Source organism: Manis javanica, chromosome 1 (assembly GCF_040802235.1).
Source record: "Manis javanica isolate MJ-LG chromosome 1, MJ_LKY, whole genome shotgun sequence".
NCBI lineage: Eukaryota > Metazoa > Chordata > Mammalia > Pholidota > Manidae > Manis > Manis javanica.
In genome coordinates, this window is record NC_133156.1 from 208,794,477 (window position 1) to 208,813,909 (window position 19,433).

Genomic DNA, 19,433 nt, shown 5'->3' on the forward strand with positions numbered 1-19,433 from the left:
GTACCACATCTTCTTTATGCATTCATCTACTGATGGACACTTAGGTTGCTTCCATTTCTTGGCTATTGTAAATTGTGCTACGATAAACAAAGGGGTGCATATGTCTTTTTCAAACTGGGCTGCTCCATTCTTAGGGTAAATTCCTAAGAGTGGAATTCCTGGGTCAGATGGTATTTCTATTTTGAGTTTTTTGAAGAACCTCCATATTGCTTTCCACAATGGTTGAAATAGTTTACATTCCCACCAGCAGTGTAGGAGGGTTCCCCTTTCTCTGCATCCTCACTAGCATTTGTTGTTGTTTGTGTTTTGGATGTTGGCCATCCTTACTGGTGTGAGGTGATATCTCATTGTGGTTTTAATTTGCATTTCCCTGATGATTGGCGATGTGGAGAATCTTTTCATGTGTCTGTTGGCCATCTGAATTTCTTCTTTGGAGAAGTGTCTGTTCAGATCCTCTGCCCATTTTTTTATGTGATTATTTGCTTTTTGTTTGTTGAGGTGTGTGAGCTCTTTATATATTTTGGATGTCAACGCTTTATCAGATATGTCATTAATGAATATATTCACCCATACTGTAGGATGTGTTTTTGTTCTACTGATGGTATCCTTTGCTGTACAGAAGCTTTTTAGTTTGATATAGTCCCACTTGTTCATTTTTGCTTTTGTTTCCCTTGCCCAGGGAGATATGTTCATGAAGAAGTTGCTCATGTTTATGTCCAGGAGATTTTTGCCTATATTTATTCCTAAGAGTTTTATGGGTTCATGACTTACATTCATGTCTTTGATCTACTTTGAGTTTACTTTTGTGTAAAGGGTTAGACAATAATCCAGTTTCATTCTGTTACATGTAGCTGTCCAGTTTTGCCAACACCACCTGTTGAAGAGGCTGTCATTTCCCCATTGTATATCCATAGCTCCTTTATTGTACTCCATTAATTGACCATATATGCTTGAGTTTATATCTGGACTCTCTAGTCTGTTCCACTGGTCTATGGGTCTGTTCTTGTGCCGGTACCAAAATGTCTTGATTACTGTGGCTTTGTAGTGGAGCTTTAAGTCAGGAAGCATAATTCCCCTGGTTTATTCTTCCTTCTCAGGATTGCTTTGGTTATTCGGGGTCTTTTGTGGTTCCATATGAATTTTAGAACTATTTGCTCTAGTTCATTGAAGAATGCTGTAGGTATTTTGATAGAGATTGCATTGAATCTGTAGATTGCTTTAGGCAGGATGGCTATTTTGACAATATTAATTCTTCCTAGCCAAGAGCATGGGATGAATTTCCATTTATTAGTGTCCTCTTTAATTTCTTGGAAGAGTGTCCCATAGTTTTCAGGGTATAGGTCTTTCACATCCTTGGTTACATTTATTCCTAGTTATTTTATTCTTTTTGATATAACTGTGAATGGAATTGTTTTCCTGAGTTCTCTTTTGGCTACTTCATCATTAGTGTATAGGAATGCAACAGATTTCTGTGCAATAATTTTGTATCCTGCAACTCCACTGAATTCAGATATTAGACCTAGTAGTTTTTCAGTGGATTCTTTAGGGTTTTTTATATACAATATCATGTCATCTGCAAACAGGAACATTTGGACCTCTTCCTTACCAATCTTGGTGCCTTTTATTTCTTTGTGGTGTCTGATTGCCATGACTAGGACCTGCAGAACTATTTTGAATAAAAGTGGTGAGAGTGGGCATCCTTGTTTTGTTCTCAATCTTAAAGGAAAAGCTTTCAGCTTCTTACTGTTAAGTGTGTTGGTTGACTGTGGGTTTGTTAAATATGGCCTTTATTATGTTGCGGTACTTGCCCTCTATACCCATTTTGTTGAGAGTTTTTATCATCAATGGATGTTGAATTTTGTTCGAATGATTTTTCAGCATCTATGGAGATAATCATGTGGTTTTTGCCCTTTTTCTTGAAGTGGAGGATGATGTTGATGGATTTTCGAACGTTGTACCATCCTTGCATCCCTGGGATGAATCCTACTTGATCATGATGGATGATCTTTTTGATGTATTTTTGAATTCGGTTTGCTAATATTTTGTTGAGTATTTTTTCATCTATGTTCATCAGGGATGTTGGTCTGCAATTTTTTTTTTTTTTTTTTGTGGTGACTTTGCCAGGTTTTGGTATTAGAGTGATGTTGGCCTCGTAGGATGGGTTTGGGAGTATTCCCTCCTCTTCCACTCTATGGAAAACTTTAAGGAGGATGGGTATTAGGTCTTCACTAAATGTTTTATAAAATTCAGCGGTGAAGCCATCTGGTCCAGCGGTTTTGTTCTTAGGTAGTTTTGTGATTACCGATTCAATTTCCTTGCTGGAAATTGGTCTTATTCAGATTTTCTGTTTCTTCCTGGGTCAGCCTTGGAAGGTTGTATTTTTCTAGAAAGTTGTCCATTTCTTCTAAGTTATCCAGTTTGTTACCATATAATTTTTCATAGTATTCTCTCCTAATTCTTTGTATTTCTGTGGTGTCCATAGTGACTTTTCCTTTCTCATTTCTGATTTTGTTTATGTGTCTGTAGACTCTCTTTTCTTTCTTGATAAGTCTGGCTAGGGGTTTATCTATTTTGTTTATTTTCCTAAAGAACCAGCTCTTGCTTTCATTGATTGTATTATTTTATTCTTCTCGATTTTATTTATTTTTTCTCTAATGTTTATTATGTCCCTCCTTCTACTGACTTTGGGCCTCATTTGTTCTTCCTTTTCTAGTTTCATTAATTGTGAGTTTAGAGTGTTCATTTGTGATTGGTCTTCTTTCCTGAGGTAGGCTTGTATTACAATATACTTCCCTCTTATCCCAGCCTTCGCTGCATCCCACAGATTTTTCCATGTTGAATTATTGTTGTCATTTGTCTCCATATATTGCTTGATCTCTCTTTTTATTTGGTAATTCATATATTGATTATTTAGGAGCATGTTATTAAGCTTCCACGTATTTGTGGGCTCTTTCATTTTCTTTGTGTAATTTATTTCTAGTTTCATACCTTTGTGATCTGAGAAGTCAGTTGGTACAATTTCAATCTTTTTGAATTTACTTAGGCTCTTTTTGTGGCCTAGTATATGGTCTATTCCTGAAAATGTTCCATGTCCAGTTGGGAAGAATGTGTATCCAGTTGCTTTTGGATAAAGTGTTCTGTAGATGTCCATTAGGTCCATCTGTTCTAATAATGTTGTTCAGTGCCTCTGTCTCTTTACTTATTTTCGGTCTGGTTGACCTGTCCTTTGGAGTAAGTGGTGTGTTGAAGTGTCCTAAAATGAATGCATTGCATTCTATTTCCCCCTTTAATTCTGTTAGTATTTGGTTCACATATGTAGGTGATCTTGGTCGGGTGCATAGATGATCGTAAGTTATATCCTCTTGTTGGACTGACCCCTTTATCATTATGTAATGTCCTTCTTCATGTCTTGTTTCTTTCTTTGTTTTGAAATCTAATTTGTCTGATACTAGTACTGCAACTCCCGCTTTTTTGTCCCTATTAGTTGCATGAAATATCTTTTTCCATCCCTTTACTTTCAGTCTGTGTATGTCATTGGGTTTGAGGTGAGTCTTGTAAGTAGCATATAGATGGGTCTTGTTTTTTTATCCATTCAGTGACTCTGTGTCTTTTGATTGGTACATTCAGACCATTTACATTTAGGATGATTATCGATAGGTATGTGCTTACTGCCATTGCAGGCTTTAGATTCGTGGTTAACAAAGGTTCAAGGGTAATTCCCTTACTATCTAACAGTCTAATTTAACTCACTTAGTATGCTATTACAAACACAACCTAAAGGTTCTTTTATTTTCCTCCTTTTATCTTCCTCCTCCATTCTTTATATGTTAGGTATCATATTCTGTACTCTTTGTCTATCCCTTGATTGATTTTGGGGGTAGTTAATTTGATTTTGCATCTGCTTAGTAATTAATTGTTCTACTTTGCTGTGGTTTTATTTCCCCTGGTCACAGCTACTTAGCCTTAGGAATACTTCCATCTATAGCAGTTCCTCCAAAATAGACTGTAGAGGTGGTTTGTGGGAGGTAAATTCTCTCAGCTTTTGCTTACCTGAAAATTGTTTAATCCCTCCTTCAAATTTAAACGATAACCTTGCCGGGTACAGTATTCTTGGCTCGAGGACCTTCTGTTTCATTGCATTAAATATGTCATTACACTCCCTTCTGGCCTGTATGGTTTCTGTTGAGAAATCTGATGATAGCCTGATTGGTTTTCCTTTGTATGTAATCATTTTTCTTTCTCTAGCTGCTTTAAAAGTCTGTCTTTATCCTTGATCTCTGCCATTTTAATTATTGTATGTCTTGATGTTGTCTCCCTTGGTTTCCTTGTTTTGGGAGATCTGTACACCTCCTTGGCCTCAGAGACTGTCTCCTTCCCCAGACTGGGTTAGTTTTCAGCAATTACCTCCTCAATAACACTTTCTATCTCTTTTTCTCTCTCTTCTTCTTCTGGTACCCCTATAATGCGGATATTGTTCCTTTTGGATTGGTCACACAGTTCTCTCAATATTCTTTCATTGTTATGGATCCTCTTTTCTCTCTGTGCCTCAGCTTCTTTGTATTCCTCTACTCTAATTCTATCCCATTTACCATCTCTTATACTATATCTAATCTGCTTTTAAATCCCTCCAGTGTATGTTTCATTTCAGATATGGAATTTCTTAATGATTGAATCTTCATCTTAAATTTGTCCCTGAGTTCTTGAATATTTTTGTATACCTCCTTCAGCATATTTATTATTTTTATTTTAAACTCCCTTTCAGGAAGGTTGGTGAGTTCAGTTTCATTTGGGCCTTTATTTGGGGTTTGTGATATTTTTGTCTGAACCAGGTTCTTTGATGTTTCATAATTCTATGTGGTGCCCTCTAGTGTCCAGCAGCTTTAGTCTCTGGAGCTGCTCAGCCCCTAGAGTGAGGGTGGGGTTGTAGGGGAGTGGAGCTGGTGCCTGTGGAGAGGAAATAGCTGTTTCCTGATTCGCATCTGCGGTGCCTCTCCAGTATCAGAGCCAGTGGGCCAAGCACACAGGTGGAAGCCTCTGTGCTTGGTGTCTCTAGCTGTTGTAGGTGGGGCCTCCCTGTGGCTGGCCTGACGCCAGCTCAGTGACTGCTGTTTGTGAGCAGGTGCCAGCAGGCCTGGAGGAAGGCGCAGCAGGCTGCGTATTACAGTGAGGGGCCTCGGAGCTGAGAAGGCAGCCAGGGGGATGGGGTGCCTGAAGCTCCTCAAAGTTCCCAACTCTAAGGGCAGAGTGTGCCCAGACAAGCTTGTCCACCTATCCCTTCTCCTGCATATCAAGCTCTGTGCAAACCTTGCCCCTTCAGCAGCCCTCTCACTGCTAGGAAGCCTCTCAGACCACCGCCTTTTCTTTGTCCCTGAGTGGCCCAGTGTCGATCCCTGTCCTCCACAAATGGCCAGAATCTCAGTCTTTCAAGCACTCTGCCGGTCCCAGCTCCCCAAGCCCAGCAACCTCCAGAGTACCACACAGTGTAGGTCTGTGGTCCAAAGCAGACCTCCAGGGCTATGTGTTCAGCAGTCTTAGGCTTTCACCCGCTCCCCGCTCCGTTTCTCTTCCTCCCAATGGTGAGCTGGGGTGGGGGAAAGGCTTGGGTCCCACCGGATCAAGGCTTTTGTATGTTAAACTGTTTCATGAGGTCTGCTCTGTTCGTGAGGTCTGAATGCAGTCTGGTGCAGTTTTCTTTCCTGTTGCTGTTTTAGGGCTAGTTGTATTAACTATATTTTCACACTGTATGTGGTTTTGGGAGGAATACACTCTCACCTCTCACACTGCCATCTTGAATGTTGGTCAATTGATTCTTGACAAGAGGTCTATACTATTAAATAGGGAAAGAATAGTCTTTTCAACAAATCTACTGTAACAACTGGATATCCAAGTGGAAAAGAATGAAGTTGTTTATCTATGTTGCACTATATACAAAGATTAACTCAAGACCAATCAGGCACCTAAAGGTAAGAGCTAAAACTATAAAATTCTTAGGAGTAAATCCTATGAGCAAGGATAAGAGAAAGAATTTAAAATTTAAAACTTTTTGTGCCACGAATGTTACCATCAAGAAAATGAAAAGACAACCCTTGGAATGAGAAACAACATTTGCAAATCATGTTATCTGATAAGGCATTCAAATCCAATATATATAAAGAATTCTCAACAACTCAGTAATAAAAAGCAAACCAACTCAAGGGCACAGGATATGAGCACACACTTCTCTAAAGAGGTTATGCAATTGGCCAATAAGTGCCTGAAAAATATAGTCAACATAATTAGCCCTGAGAAAAATGCAAATCAAAACCATACGGAAAAAACACTTCATACTCCCTGGGATGGCTATAATCAAAATACAGTGACAAGTGTTGGTAAGGATGTGGAGAAACCCACATATTTTGCTGGTGGCATTATGTGTGTAGCTGTTATGGAAAACAGTTTGGTAGTTCTTCAAAATGTTGAACACAGAGTTACCACAGATTCAACAACTCTGTTCTTTGGTATATACCCAAGAGAGCTAAGTCCACAGAAAAACTTGTGCATGAATATTCAAAGCAGCATATGCACAATAGCCAAAAGTAGAAATAACTCAAATGTCCATCAACTGACGAAGGTATGCCCATACAATGACATATTGTTTGGCCACAGAAAGAAATGAAGTATTTATGCACGCTGTTCAACATGGATGAACCTTGAAAACATGGGAAGTGAAAAAAGTGAGACACACAAGACCACATATTGTATGATTCTATTTATATGAAAAATCCAGAATAGGAAAACCTATAGAAACAAAGAGTAGATCAGTTGCCTAAGGCAGGGGGGGAAGTGGGTGATATAATGAGGAGTGACTCCTAATGGGTAAACAGGGTATTTTTTTTTGAGGGGGGGGTAATGAAAATGTTTTGAAATTAGCTGTGAAATGGTTACACAACCCTGTGAACTTATTAAAAATGAGTGAATTGTACACTTTAATTGGATGAATTTTATGGTCTATGAATTGTGTCTCAATAAAGCTGTTACAGGTTATAAACTATATAAAGCTTACTCTGTAAGGATTAGCATATTAAGGGCTATGTCCACTTAGGGCTATGTATTTTTTTCACCTAGAAATTGTACTAGTATTATTCTTTGGAAAATGGTAATTTTACTTATCACTGTGATAATTTATTTGCACTTGGACTTACTTCTTGATTACAAGGAGATTTCTAGATATAGACATGAAGAAATCTTTAAATATTCTCCAGATTACCTTTTCTGGATCATGTACAATTTATACCTGTGATGGGTTATACTTTAAAAAAAAATACCTTGCCCTAAATTCCTTTACAGGCTTAGGGTCAAGTGACAATAATCTGAATGGCTACCACTGAGGAACTTTGAGTTTTAGAAAGTATAGCCAGGTATTCACAGACCTGTGAAAAATTAAAAACAAATGGGAAATGCAAGAGTAGAGAGCTCAAATATAAACCCACACATATATGGCCAATTAATATCTGATAAGGGAGCCATGGATATATAATGGGGAAATGACAGCCTCTTTAACAAATGGTGTTGGCAAAACTGGACTGCTATATGTAAAAGAATGAAACTGGATTATTGTCTAACTCCATACATAAAAGTAAACTCAAAATGGATCAAAGACCTGAATGTAAGTCATGAAACCATAAAACTCTTAGAAGAAAACATAGGTGAAAATTCGTTGAATATAAATATGAGCAACCTTTTCCTGAACGCACTTCCTTGGGCAAGGGAAACAAAATAAAAAATGAACAAGTGGGACTGTGTTAAACTAAAAAACTTCTGTACAGCAAAGGACACAGTGAGTATAACAAAAAGGCATCCTACACTATGGGAGAATATATCTGTTAATGACATATCTGACAAGGGGTTAACAACCAAAATATATAAAGAACTCACACACTTCAAGACCCAAAAAGCAAATAACCTGATTAAAAAATGGGTGGAGGATCTGAACAGACACTTCTCCAAAGAAGAAATTCAGATGGCTAACAGGCATATGAAAAGATGCTCCATATCACTAATTATCAGAGAAATGCAAATTAAAACTACAAAGAGATATCACCTCACACCATTTAGAATGACCAACATCCAAAAGGTAAGAAACAACAAATGCTGGCAAGGATGAGGAGAAAGGGGAACCCTCTTACGCTGTTGGTAGAAATGTAAATTAGTTCAACCATTGTGGAGAGCAATACTGAGGTTCCTCAAAAACTAAAAATAGAATTACCATTTGACCCAAGAATTCCACTCCTAGGAATTTACCCAAAGACAACAAGATCCCAGATTCAAAAAGACATATGCACCCCTATGTTTATTGCAGCACTGTTTACAACAGCCAAGATATGGAAGTAACCTAAGTGTCCATCAGTAGATGAATGGATAAAGAAGATGTGGTACATATACACAATGGAATATTTTTCAGCAGTGAGAAGAAAACAAATTCTACCTTTTGCAACAACATGGATGTAGCTAGAGGGTATTATGTTCAGTGAAATAAGTCAGGCAGAGAAAGACAAGTATCAAATGATTTCACTCATCTGTAGAGTGTAACAACAAAGCAAAAACTGAAGGAACAAAACAGCAGCAGACTCACAGAACCCAAGAATGGACTAACAGTTACCAAAGGGAAAGGGACTGGGGAGAATGGGTGGGAAGGGAGGGATAAGGGGATTAAGGGGCATTATGATTAGCATACATAATGTAGGGAGGGCATGGGGAAGGAAGCATAGCATAGAGAAGACAAGTAGTGACTCTATAGCAGCTTACTATGCTGATGGGCAGTGACTGTAACGGGGTATGTGGTGGGGACTTCACAATATGGGTGAATGTAGTAACCACAATGTTGCTCATATGAAACCTTCATAAGATTGTATATCAATGACACCTTAATAATAACCAACTGAATGAATGATGAATGAATAAATTAATAGAGAAAGTTCTCTAAGAATCAAGAATCTAACCAGATTGTAAAACCAAAGACAGGAGTTATGTATAGAGTGAACACTGATAACTACATCTCCTCCTGATTCTAAATATCTCCAGCTCCACACCAGAAAGGACTGACTGCTAACACTTTTTATTTATATCACTCTCATTTATAAGGTATTTTGTGCTTACAGATCCAAGAAAATTAATTAGCTTAACTTTAAGTTACCTGAATTGAGTGACTTTTGATTTTACGCTTATTAATGACATCACAGCTACATAAATGTTAGAAACCAATTTCAGTGAGTTTAAATTTCAGACCATTTTTCCTTAAAAACTGGGTATCTGCATTATGTGTATATATTATATGTATTTACACACACACACACACACACACACACACACACACACACACACCCTCCACATATCCAATCAAGTGCTGTTTCTTAATGACTCAAATTCCTCTAGCCCAGAGACTCCTTTCAGTGTTTAATGCCATCATAGGGTAAATGCCTTTTAAAATATATCAGCAAGTAATTAAACCTTCAGAGGTAAACTATCCTTACAATACTTTCTAAGTAACACTACAACACTGTAAAGCACATTGCAAAGTACTGGTGGAGTAGGAGAAAGAGGTCAGCTTTGGAATATAAACCTGAGTTCAGACTCCAGCTCAGTCACAGTGACCAACTCCATAGGCTTTAGTTTCCTGTCTGTGCCATGAAATATTAGTATTTTGTTGTGCTCTCATGATGATTTAAAGTAACATATAAAAGAGTTTAGTACAAGGCCTGTTAGATACTGAATAAATGGTACCTCTTACACTTACTTCACTGATTTTAGCATTTGTGGTATTAATTCAAGCTGCCCGAAAAATAGATCTGAGGTGAACTCTGTTGTAATTTTCTGAAAACCAGTTCAGTACCATGGCTCAGGTTGTTACTTATGTGCTTAAGACTAATTTTTTGGGTATAATAGAAAATAATTGCCTCCAACTCCTACAGAACAATCTGTCATACACCTGTCTATTTAGTTCAAGTCTATGTAATAATCTGTGACTGACATGTGGTCTGGGGAAATTTGAGATAACAAAGCCATCTGTATTTGCAAGTCATTACCAATTATTCTCCCAAGCAGCCCAATTCTACAAATCGGTTATTTCAGAACCACTCAGTTGCCATCTCTAGTTACATATTCACATTGCAAAGTTTACCTTTAATGTAAAGACCATATTTTCCATGCTTCTGAAAGATTTAGTAGCACTATATGTGAAGGAATTTGAATGTTCTAAGTTTCCAGAGGTGTTAATTTGTATGCAACAGCTAAAGGGAAAAAGTTGCTATTAAATAAAACCTCTTCTTGACTAAATTTAATTAGAATTAAATGAACTGGCTGATTTGAAATACCTGTCATATAAACAACAATATTCACAGAAGTATGTTCACAATAGTTACACTTCATTAGAAATCAGCACTCCACATGTAACAATGAAGCAAAACTGAAGGAACCAAATGGCAGCAGACTCAGAGCCTACAAGAATGAACTAGTGGTTACCAAAGGGGAGGGGTGTGGGAGGGCGGGTGGAGAGGGAGGGAGAAGAGGATTGAGGGGTATTATGTTTAGTACACATGGTCTGGGGGATCATGGGGAGAACAGTGTAGCAGAGAGAAGGCACATAGTGGATCTGTGGCATCTTACTACACTGATGGACAGTGACTGCATTGGGGTATGGGTGGGGACTTGATAATATGGGTAAATGTAGTAACCACGTTTTTGCATGTGAAACCTTCGTAAGAGTGTATATCAATCATACCTTAATAAAAAAAAAAAGTGAGGAGACAGCAGTCTGGATTAGCAGCCAAGTCTCAAGAAAGAGCCAGTTCTCCAGCTCCACTAAGGGTTAGGAATGAACTCATGATGGTGTTCTAACACCATACTGTTGGCTCAGCAGCCCTGGGGTAGCAGGGTCCAATGCTCGGCCTGCTCTGTCCTCACTCCAGGACGGCTGACACTGAAGCCAACCCAAACACCCCCATGAAATTACTCAGCCCATAGTGTCTGCAGTGCTGAGGCTGAGCAATCCTGGTTTGCATGGAAGAGAAGGAATATTTGTATTTGGATCATACTGAATTGGATTTCCTAAAGTCATGTCCTTAGAGAAGTCATTTATATCCCAGTGCTGTAAGAGAGACTTAAACCCACATACATCTCCCGACATTCAACAACCATTAAATTCTCTACAGACAGAAGGTACTGTATTTAATGGTCTCTGGTACTCCCCAGATGGCCCAGTATAGGGCTGGAATTTAGTTGCTCAGTAACACCTATCTAAAAAGCTTCATTTACCATCAAAAGGACCTCAAAATTGAGGGTAGCCTTGAGCTGGTTTCAAGGGGCCACCTTATTTCACATATATGACCAAAGGGTAAAAAAGCTAGTGACATCACAGTGGGACCCCACCCAGCTGCTAGGTCATGCACCTGCACAGTCACAATGGCCAAGGCCTTAAATACCCCACACTCGGGGCCTCTGGGCCTTGCAAAGCCCCTCCTTTTGGCAGAAATTACAATGTCGACCAGCCGTAAAGCAAAGAGCCATGGCATGAGGAGGGGCAAGAGCCGAGCTCCTCACAAGGGAGTCAAGAGAGGTGGCAACAAGAGAAAATACCAGAAGGGCAGCCTGAAGAATAGAAAGCGAGATGATGGTGAGTAAGGGATGAGCAGCCAAACGTGGGGGAGCTGGATGTCCCAGGCTGCCCCTGCTGGAGTTAACTCTCACAGGAGCCTCACACTCAGCCTGAGGACTTCATTTCTGATTACATTCACGTGTGGGCAGCAAGAGGCTGCATGGGTGTGTTCTAACTGGTGTCCCCGTTGCAAATATGTCCTTCCCCCACAGGCAAACGCCATTACTGCTCCCACTTGTGATCCCACCCACGGGCTCTGCTGTGCTGGGCTTCAAACCACACCAGGCAGCCAAGAGCGCAGAAGGGGAGTACCAAAGAGATGTGAAGTCAGATCAAAGCCAGAGAAGACCCTATCCTGTGGGTAAAATCCAACTGTAATGAAATGAGGAATGTATATGTTGGTTGTTTCTCCCCAACATCTCAATAAAATTTTGAAAACTGAAAAAAAAAAAAAAAGAAATCAGCACTCCACATTTTCTGTGGGTTTAATTTATAGAAAATGATTTCATATTTTTCCTCTGCCTTTTTAATATAAATAAATTATTTGTGATGAGGGCTACTTAATAGAAGAGGGAATAATAAGGACTCAATTAAAAATATATAGATAATAAGTATATGTACTTAATTAATAACTTTGGAAAGGTACTATATATAAGGTCTACAAAGACAAGTAATTAGCACAGGAAACAGACCTTTATTCTATCTGTGTAGCATTAAAAAGACAGGCTGACAAAGCTATAGCACTAACAACTTCAAAAAAGTGTCAACTGACTTATTTCAACCTCAGTTCCCTTCCTTAATGACAATTCTGATATCACAGAAAATTTCAAAGGGTCAGGTCTGAGTTATCACTTTTTCAGTGATGTCTCTCCTGACCACCCTATTTACCATTTTGCAACTGCACCCCCAGTCACTTTTCCTATGCTCAACCCTCGTCCCCACCCCCATGGCTCAACATTTTCTAACTTAACTTATAAATATTCATTTTTTATTCTGCCTCCACCCCCAACACACACTAAAATGTTAGTTCCACAAGGGCAGGGATTTTTTTGTATGCTGATGAAGCCTGAACATCCTTAATAGTGTCTAACAAATGGCAGGCACTCAACAAATAATTACTGAATGACTGAATGAGTCTATAAAACAGATAAGAGCAATAAGCATATTAATATGCCACTTAAAAGATTAATTCTCCAGATCAGATTGAGAACATTCCTGAGTAATGGTTAAATATCCCACCACTTCAGATTACTCAGCTCACATTTCCCTTAAAGACCCTACCTGCCTGAGTGCGTTCCTATGGCCACCACTGTGCCACTTGGATGAAAATCTGCACAGTGTCCTGGTTCCTAGAAGAGAGACAGACAGCTGTTGGGGGGTACATGAGAAAGTCTCCCTAGATCTAGGGAACAGTGGCAAAAACATATTTGAAAGTATCTTGTTTTATATGAACATGGAATTCCAATCAACTTTACTGTAGCCAATGGGAAATACCACATGGATATGAGAAGAAAAAGAATTTCAGAGCAGAAGGGGGTATGCTGGTAGAGTAGTGAGGGGAAAGGACAACTAGCTTGTGGCTAGGCAGTGGAACACTAATGAGGATAATAACAAACATGTGCACAGTTCTTCAGAGACTATAAGGAATCTGTATATACCTTTTGAGCTAGACAAGGTGGACATCTGGGTGGGGTAGGGAGAAAATACAGTAAGAGACCAGTTCAAAAAGAAGATAGAGTCTGTTAGTGAGCAGCACTTACTAAATCTGACTGCAACACCACCAGAGGCCCACACATTTCCAAAATAATGCTCCATAAACATATGAAATCTTTAAGATTTTTACTACTAAAACTAAGGAAAAATTGAGCTCTTACCCTGCTAATCTGCTTTTTTAGAGTGGGTTCATGTTATACTTTGTGACTAAACCACTTTCCCCTACACCATTCCCTTACTAAACTATGTAAGTACACTTGTTTTTAGCCAATGCTGAGTCCTTTTTCTTTTGCTGCTGCCAATTTCCCAATTAGGGAGTTTCTGTGGGGAGATTATAATCGCATTTTGCTTTACTCACATCTACGAGCCTGGTCCATTCCAGCTTGTGTACCACTGAGTTCCACATGCACACCTGTCTGTCCTGAGCACATGTCAAGAGCAAATCTTTGAAGGGATGTGTGGCAAGACCCCAAAGCTCATCTGTATGACCCTGAAAATGAAATGCACACTTTGTTGTAAGAAACAAAAATTATCATGAAAAATATTCAGTTAATTATTAAAATCATAAACATTACCTGTACTTCTATTTGGAAGCCATCATTAAATGTTCCCCGTAAAATAAAATTTCGTGATGTGCCTACTAAAAATTGATCTGCCTTTCCTTCTGCTACAGCTCTGATTGTTCCATACTGATCAGGAACCTGAAAAAATAAATTTGAAATCATATGCATAGTAAAATGCAATTATTACTACCTGTGGACAGCATTTATAGCTGTAAGCAATTTATGAGGTAATAAATGACAGAACTCCAAATTTGAAAGTAATATGCTAATATTATGCTAATAGTGATTTACTTGTTCATACAATTACATTTTATTACACAGAAGTTATAATGCATTCTTTTCAACATTCTTTGCTTTCAGTCTATTGAAGTTTATATTTTATATGGTTTCAAGAGTTATGTGTTAGCAGTAGGGGAAAAAGGAGTAGGTTCTATTTTATCAAGAACGTGGTCTGTTTTTGTTACTTACAAGTTACTTTACTTTGGGTGAAGTCATTTAGCCCAAGACAAAACTTATCTGTAATATGGAGATAATAATAATAATAATACATGCCCTATACCTACTCTTGATTGTTGTAAGGATCAAAATACAAGAATAACATATATGGCATTTCTTTGTAAACTAAAAAGCAATATACTATAAAGTGTTATAATGCATTAATAGGACTCCTTGGGAGATCAATCTTATTTAATGTACTACATGGTATACTCTTAGTCAATGTTTTATTAAAAATACAATAAGCTCAAAGAATGACTCTTCCTGAAACAATGCAATTGATTTCTTCTTTTTGAAGTAGGATCCAAATGACTCCTAAAAGCACAAAGAACTATTCTAACAGTAATCCAGTTTATGTTGGAAATGGCAAAGGGAGGAATTAACTTGATGGGATAGCTTTTGATTACAAAGGATATGAGTTTTCTGTGAAGAAAAGAAATAGTAAAGGAGATGGCATTTCCACTATATGGAAATAACACAGGTTGTGATAAACAACTCTTTCTTATCTATATTCTTGGAAAAAAAAACCCAAAGCAATACTATTAGGATTCTCTTTTTTAGAGATTTTATCTGGAAACCATGTTTTGTGTTAAAAACAGTATAAATTAAAAATTTCAGTCACCAAAAAACAGAAGCAACATTAAATTCTGTGAGATTTGCCCTTGCTTTGAGAATCACTGACCTAAAATACTATTATTCTTAACCATTTCATTTCTTGAGACCTAATTCAATTATGTAAATTTTCAATGAGCACATTGATTTCATTGATAATACCTATCAGGTTTTTAGTCCCATTGTTTAAAAGATTACATTCAAGTTTTAAAATTAAACTGGCCATTTTGTATGCCTTGGCAGTGGATATAGTATCTGATGAATATTTGCTGAATTTTAGTTTGCATGGTTATAGTTTTGGATCACTAAAAATTAATTTCAGAAATAACAGGCAAGTTAATTATCCTGCCAATCTTTTTTTTTTAATTCTTTCAGATTATTTTGTTTAGTGAATGGTCTTTTTGTTTTGTTTTGTTTTTTGAGGGAATGAAATGACAAGAAATGTACAACAATTTCCCAGAAAAGTGTGTCATTTTAATGTGACACAAAAGATGTGACTTAAGAGGGCCTTTAACATTTTTAAATGTTCATGTTCCATTTTCATTCTTACCTCTATTTCTCTTTCAGGATTCAGATCATGATCCCACAAAATTATTTTTCTGTCTTTCCCTCCTCCAGTTAATAACATACCATTTCTCATCTGACAAAGTGTAAACACACTGCCATCGTGAGCTTTGATTTGTTTGCTTATCTGATAAACACCTAATATGAAAAGGGAAAGACAAAAACACTAGTGATAACATTTCCATCAGAATTTAGTATCTTTTCAGGAGAAAACTTTAATAGAACTACAATGTGAATAGTTGTTAAGTTCCTATGATTCAATACACAAAAACCTATTTTCAGCAAGTTGTCTGCAAGGCAGGTAGTGAAACTTAATACAATCTTTGGCATTTACGTTAATTTTTAGTAACTCTGAAAATACTTCAAAATACATTTTTTTAAAAAGGTAAGCTAAAGTAGTACCATAGACCATGAAGGATATTTTAGCCTCAGAACTTAACTATCTCTTATAATCATTTTATATAGTCATTAGATAAGGTACTACTATTATGGTTTTAGAACTGAGGACCCAGAGGTACAGAAGTGGCTTAGACAATGACACATAGTTATTTATTGACAAAGCTGTGACTAGGACTCACATCTTCACTCAATGTTCCTCTGAAGGAAGCAAAAAAGCCTTCATTTCCTTTTGAGGTATCAGTCATATTTAACATTTAACAACCACTGCTGACCTGGAGGCCTTTTGCTCTGCCAAGGATTAACCCCTTATTTGCTTAGATATGGGGAACTAGGGAAGATATTGGGGCAGAAGTGGGCACTGGTGGCTTCTGACTAACCAAACAAGTATTTTAGTATTTTTAAAATTGGTCCAACTGTACCAGTTTGATGACTGAAAGACATCTCAGCTTTCTTGTACACTCATAGTACTTAACAAGTACCCAGGGAGGGATAAGACAGGTATGAGAAAAATATTTTAGGTCAAGTCCATGCGGAGATTGATTGAATGAAAAAATAAATATATAATGTAATCAGATTCTTTAGAATTAGGGTAGTACTCAAATGTTTTTCTTTGGTGTTCACAATGCCTTATTCAAGGAAACTTTGCTGACTAGTGAGGCTGGCAGAGCAAAAATAAAGCTTTTTTTGGAAGTTGGTATTTTGAAGTACTAGTTACCACATTCAAAATGGGAAGGTAAAACCTTATCTAAACCTTGCCAAAGTAAATCAATAAATAGACCTTAGGTCCCTTGGAAAAATGAAAAGAATTATAAGTTTAAAAATTATTCAATGGGAAGATGGGTGAAAGTGGTCAAAAGGTACAAATGTCCAGTTATAAGTTCTGAGAATTTAATGCACAGCATGGTGACTATAGTTAACAATACTGTATTGTATACTTGAAAGTTGCTGAGAGTACAACTTAGAGGTCCTTATCACAATAGAAAAACCTGTAACTCTGCGAGGTTGATGTATGTTAACTGAACTTACTGTGGTAGTCATTCTAAAATATATACATGTATCCAATCACTATGCTGTACACCTTAAACTATACAAAGCTTGTTATGTTAATTATAGCTCAATAAGACTTTAATTATTTTGAATATTCCTGTTAATTTACATTTTTAGGTAAGGAAAAATGGTTTGGAGGAAGAAAACATACAGAGCTTATCAGACATAAAACAGAGTTTTGGTTTTTCACCTACTTACTAGACTAAAAGGATTAGCTATGAAGTTACTTCTGCCACCCCAAAATGTCCCTTTATCAGATATGATACCACACGATGCTCAAATTTTGCTTGGTAAGAACTGCCATGGGTACAGAAATGTTCTATTAGGAATATGCAAACTGGATCAACCTACTGAAATTTTTGGCAGTAATTTAAAAAAAGACACTTTGAGCATTTGTTTTAATTTGGGTTTACACACTTCATTGCATCCACCAAATCCTTCCCAGTCCTACCTACAGAACTGAAAATCTGAAACTTACAGGAAGAAACAAAATTCTTAGCAAGTTTGCCCATAATAGGGGCAGTCAGGTAGTAGAGGATAATACAGGCCATTTCAGGTTCCCAGCAGTTTATAAGATTAGATTTCCTGTTTCCTGTATGTGTATATGCAAGTTTTCTTTGCACAAAGGCTAAGCCACAAGTTTCTCAGACATTAATTAAAATAAAAATTACCTCTCCCTGCTTACCTCAACACACATTAAAGCTAATGAAGGGTACATTTATGTCCAAACTGCTCAGTGTCCGAGCATAATATGTCAACAACTTAAGTCAACGTTTTAACATACAATGCTGTTTCTGGCATTTCTGGTATTGAACAAATGTACCAGGAAAAGGAAAAGAGAAATAAGTGGGAAAGGTAGTTTGATAATACTTTTGTTCTTTTTTCTTAAGAATCCTCAACTACTGCCATCCTTCTCATATGTGAATTTTGAACCTAACTTGAATGAAGGAGGCTAAGAATGAATTCAATGGCCAGTGATAGAGATCAAGGTCACTGGTAATGGTAATACATTTAAGGACTACTTTTTTAACTTTGAATATGTCTAGTTTAATTCAGTTGCCAAACTGAGAAATTCAGTGAATGGATATGGAAGACACTGGTATTATCTCCTAAAAAATACCATATTAAATCTGCAGAACACAAGAAATCTACAATGTTATATTCAAATCCCACATTTCAGTGAAAACAGTGCTTTGATCAGTATTACTCAATCTTTACTCCTATGCTGATACCCAAATGTAAGATTAAAGTCATTTCTTTAATAAAATGTTTAACAAATTATTTTCAAACAGCACCAAACGCCAGATATTGCATTCGTCCTGTGAAAGCCTATTAGGAAGGGTGGGACATGTTAATTGGTTCTTTCCTTCTGATGAGGGGAACAGGATTCCCTTACTCCAAAGGCACTGGTGGTGAGTTCCATGGTCTGATGCAGACTCCAGAGAGGCCAAAGAAATTAGTTGTTTCAGTATGTTTAAGGTGAGGTAGATGAATAAGAGAAACCAGGGCATGCTGCTCTGCCAATTGAGGGGAAACACCTCAAGAACCCCAGGTCAGTTCCCTGTCACTTTCTCTCTCTCTCTTTCATTAATTTTTTTGGGGCATTCTGAGAGACTGTGGTCTAGCTAGTGTTCTTTGTACTGCTACCACCTATTGGTGGTGATAAAGAATCCCTCTCTGCTCCCAGCCCACTCATTTTAGAACGTCTCTCATATTTTCTACTTTGAAGGAAATATATAGTATTCTGGATATTTTTTCAATTTTAACATTTTAACACAGTAATAAAAAGAATAGGGTTGGATAAAAGATTATTTTCAATGCCCTTCCTTTAATTTTTTCATCTACCACAGAAAAGGTCAAAGTACACCTATATAATTGGGTGCAAATGGAACTTAAAAATAAAACATTTCTTTATTTCTGAGGAAAATCAATTTGAGATAAAACTGAATGAATGCCAAGGCCTACTACTAGAGCTGGGAAGAGGCGCTGTAGTGAGAAAAAGAAAAGATTGGAGACCACACTAGGAGTTTATTCTTTTTTCCTCCCCTTTCCCATTTTAATCACATGGCCATGCATATTGCCCTCAGATACCCCTAGACCCAGCCCAGGGGAGACTGAATCCTGTAGTCTGTTGCTATGTTGGGAAAAGGAGAGAAAGGTAGGGAATGTGCTGCAAATGTAATAACTAGGACCATCTTTCTATATAACACATAACTCTGTTACAACAGCTGTTAAGAAAAAGTCCTTGGAAACAGGCTTTCATGAGTTGATAAGGATAATTTAACCACTAATTGTCTGTAAAAATGATACCTCTAAATTTACGAGCCTTTAGATTTACTATTCATTTATTATAATAAATCTAATATTTATGGGCAAGTCAAAGTTCAGCTGGATCTTAATTCTAACAAGTA

At 37.4% G+C, this 19,433-nt stretch overlaps 2 protein-coding genes across 5 annotated transcripts in view; one reads left to right on the forward strand and one right to left on the reverse strand.

The window, feature by feature from the left end:
• Positions 1–19,433, reverse strand: part of EML4 (EMAP like 4) — a 192,028-nt gene that overhangs the window by 33,604 nt on the left and 138,991 nt on the right. For all 4 annotated transcript variants that reach the window (XM_036990811.2, XM_036990812.2, XM_017661038.3 and 1 more), the window contains 4 exons: positions 15,563–15,714; positions 13,918–14,043; positions 13,701–13,832; positions 12,911–12,978 (listed from right to left, as the gene is read on the reverse strand). In XM_036990811.2, coding sequence (XP_036846706.1) covers positions 12,911–12,978; positions 13,701–13,832; positions 13,918–14,043; positions 15,563–15,714 — 478 coding nt within the window. The remainder of the gene's footprint in view (positions 1–12,910; positions 12,979–13,700; positions 13,833–13,917; positions 14,044–15,562; positions 15,715–19,433) is intronic.
• Positions 11,418–12,085, forward strand: TNP1 (transition protein 1). The gene is made up of 2 exons (XM_073213974.1): positions 11,418–11,647; positions 11,842–12,085. The coding sequence occupies exons 1-2, from the start codon at positions 11,437–11,439 to the stop codon at positions 11,868–11,870; spliced, it is 240 nt and encodes a 79-aa protein (XP_073070075.1). The 5' UTR covers positions 11,418–11,436; the 3' UTR covers positions 11,871–12,085.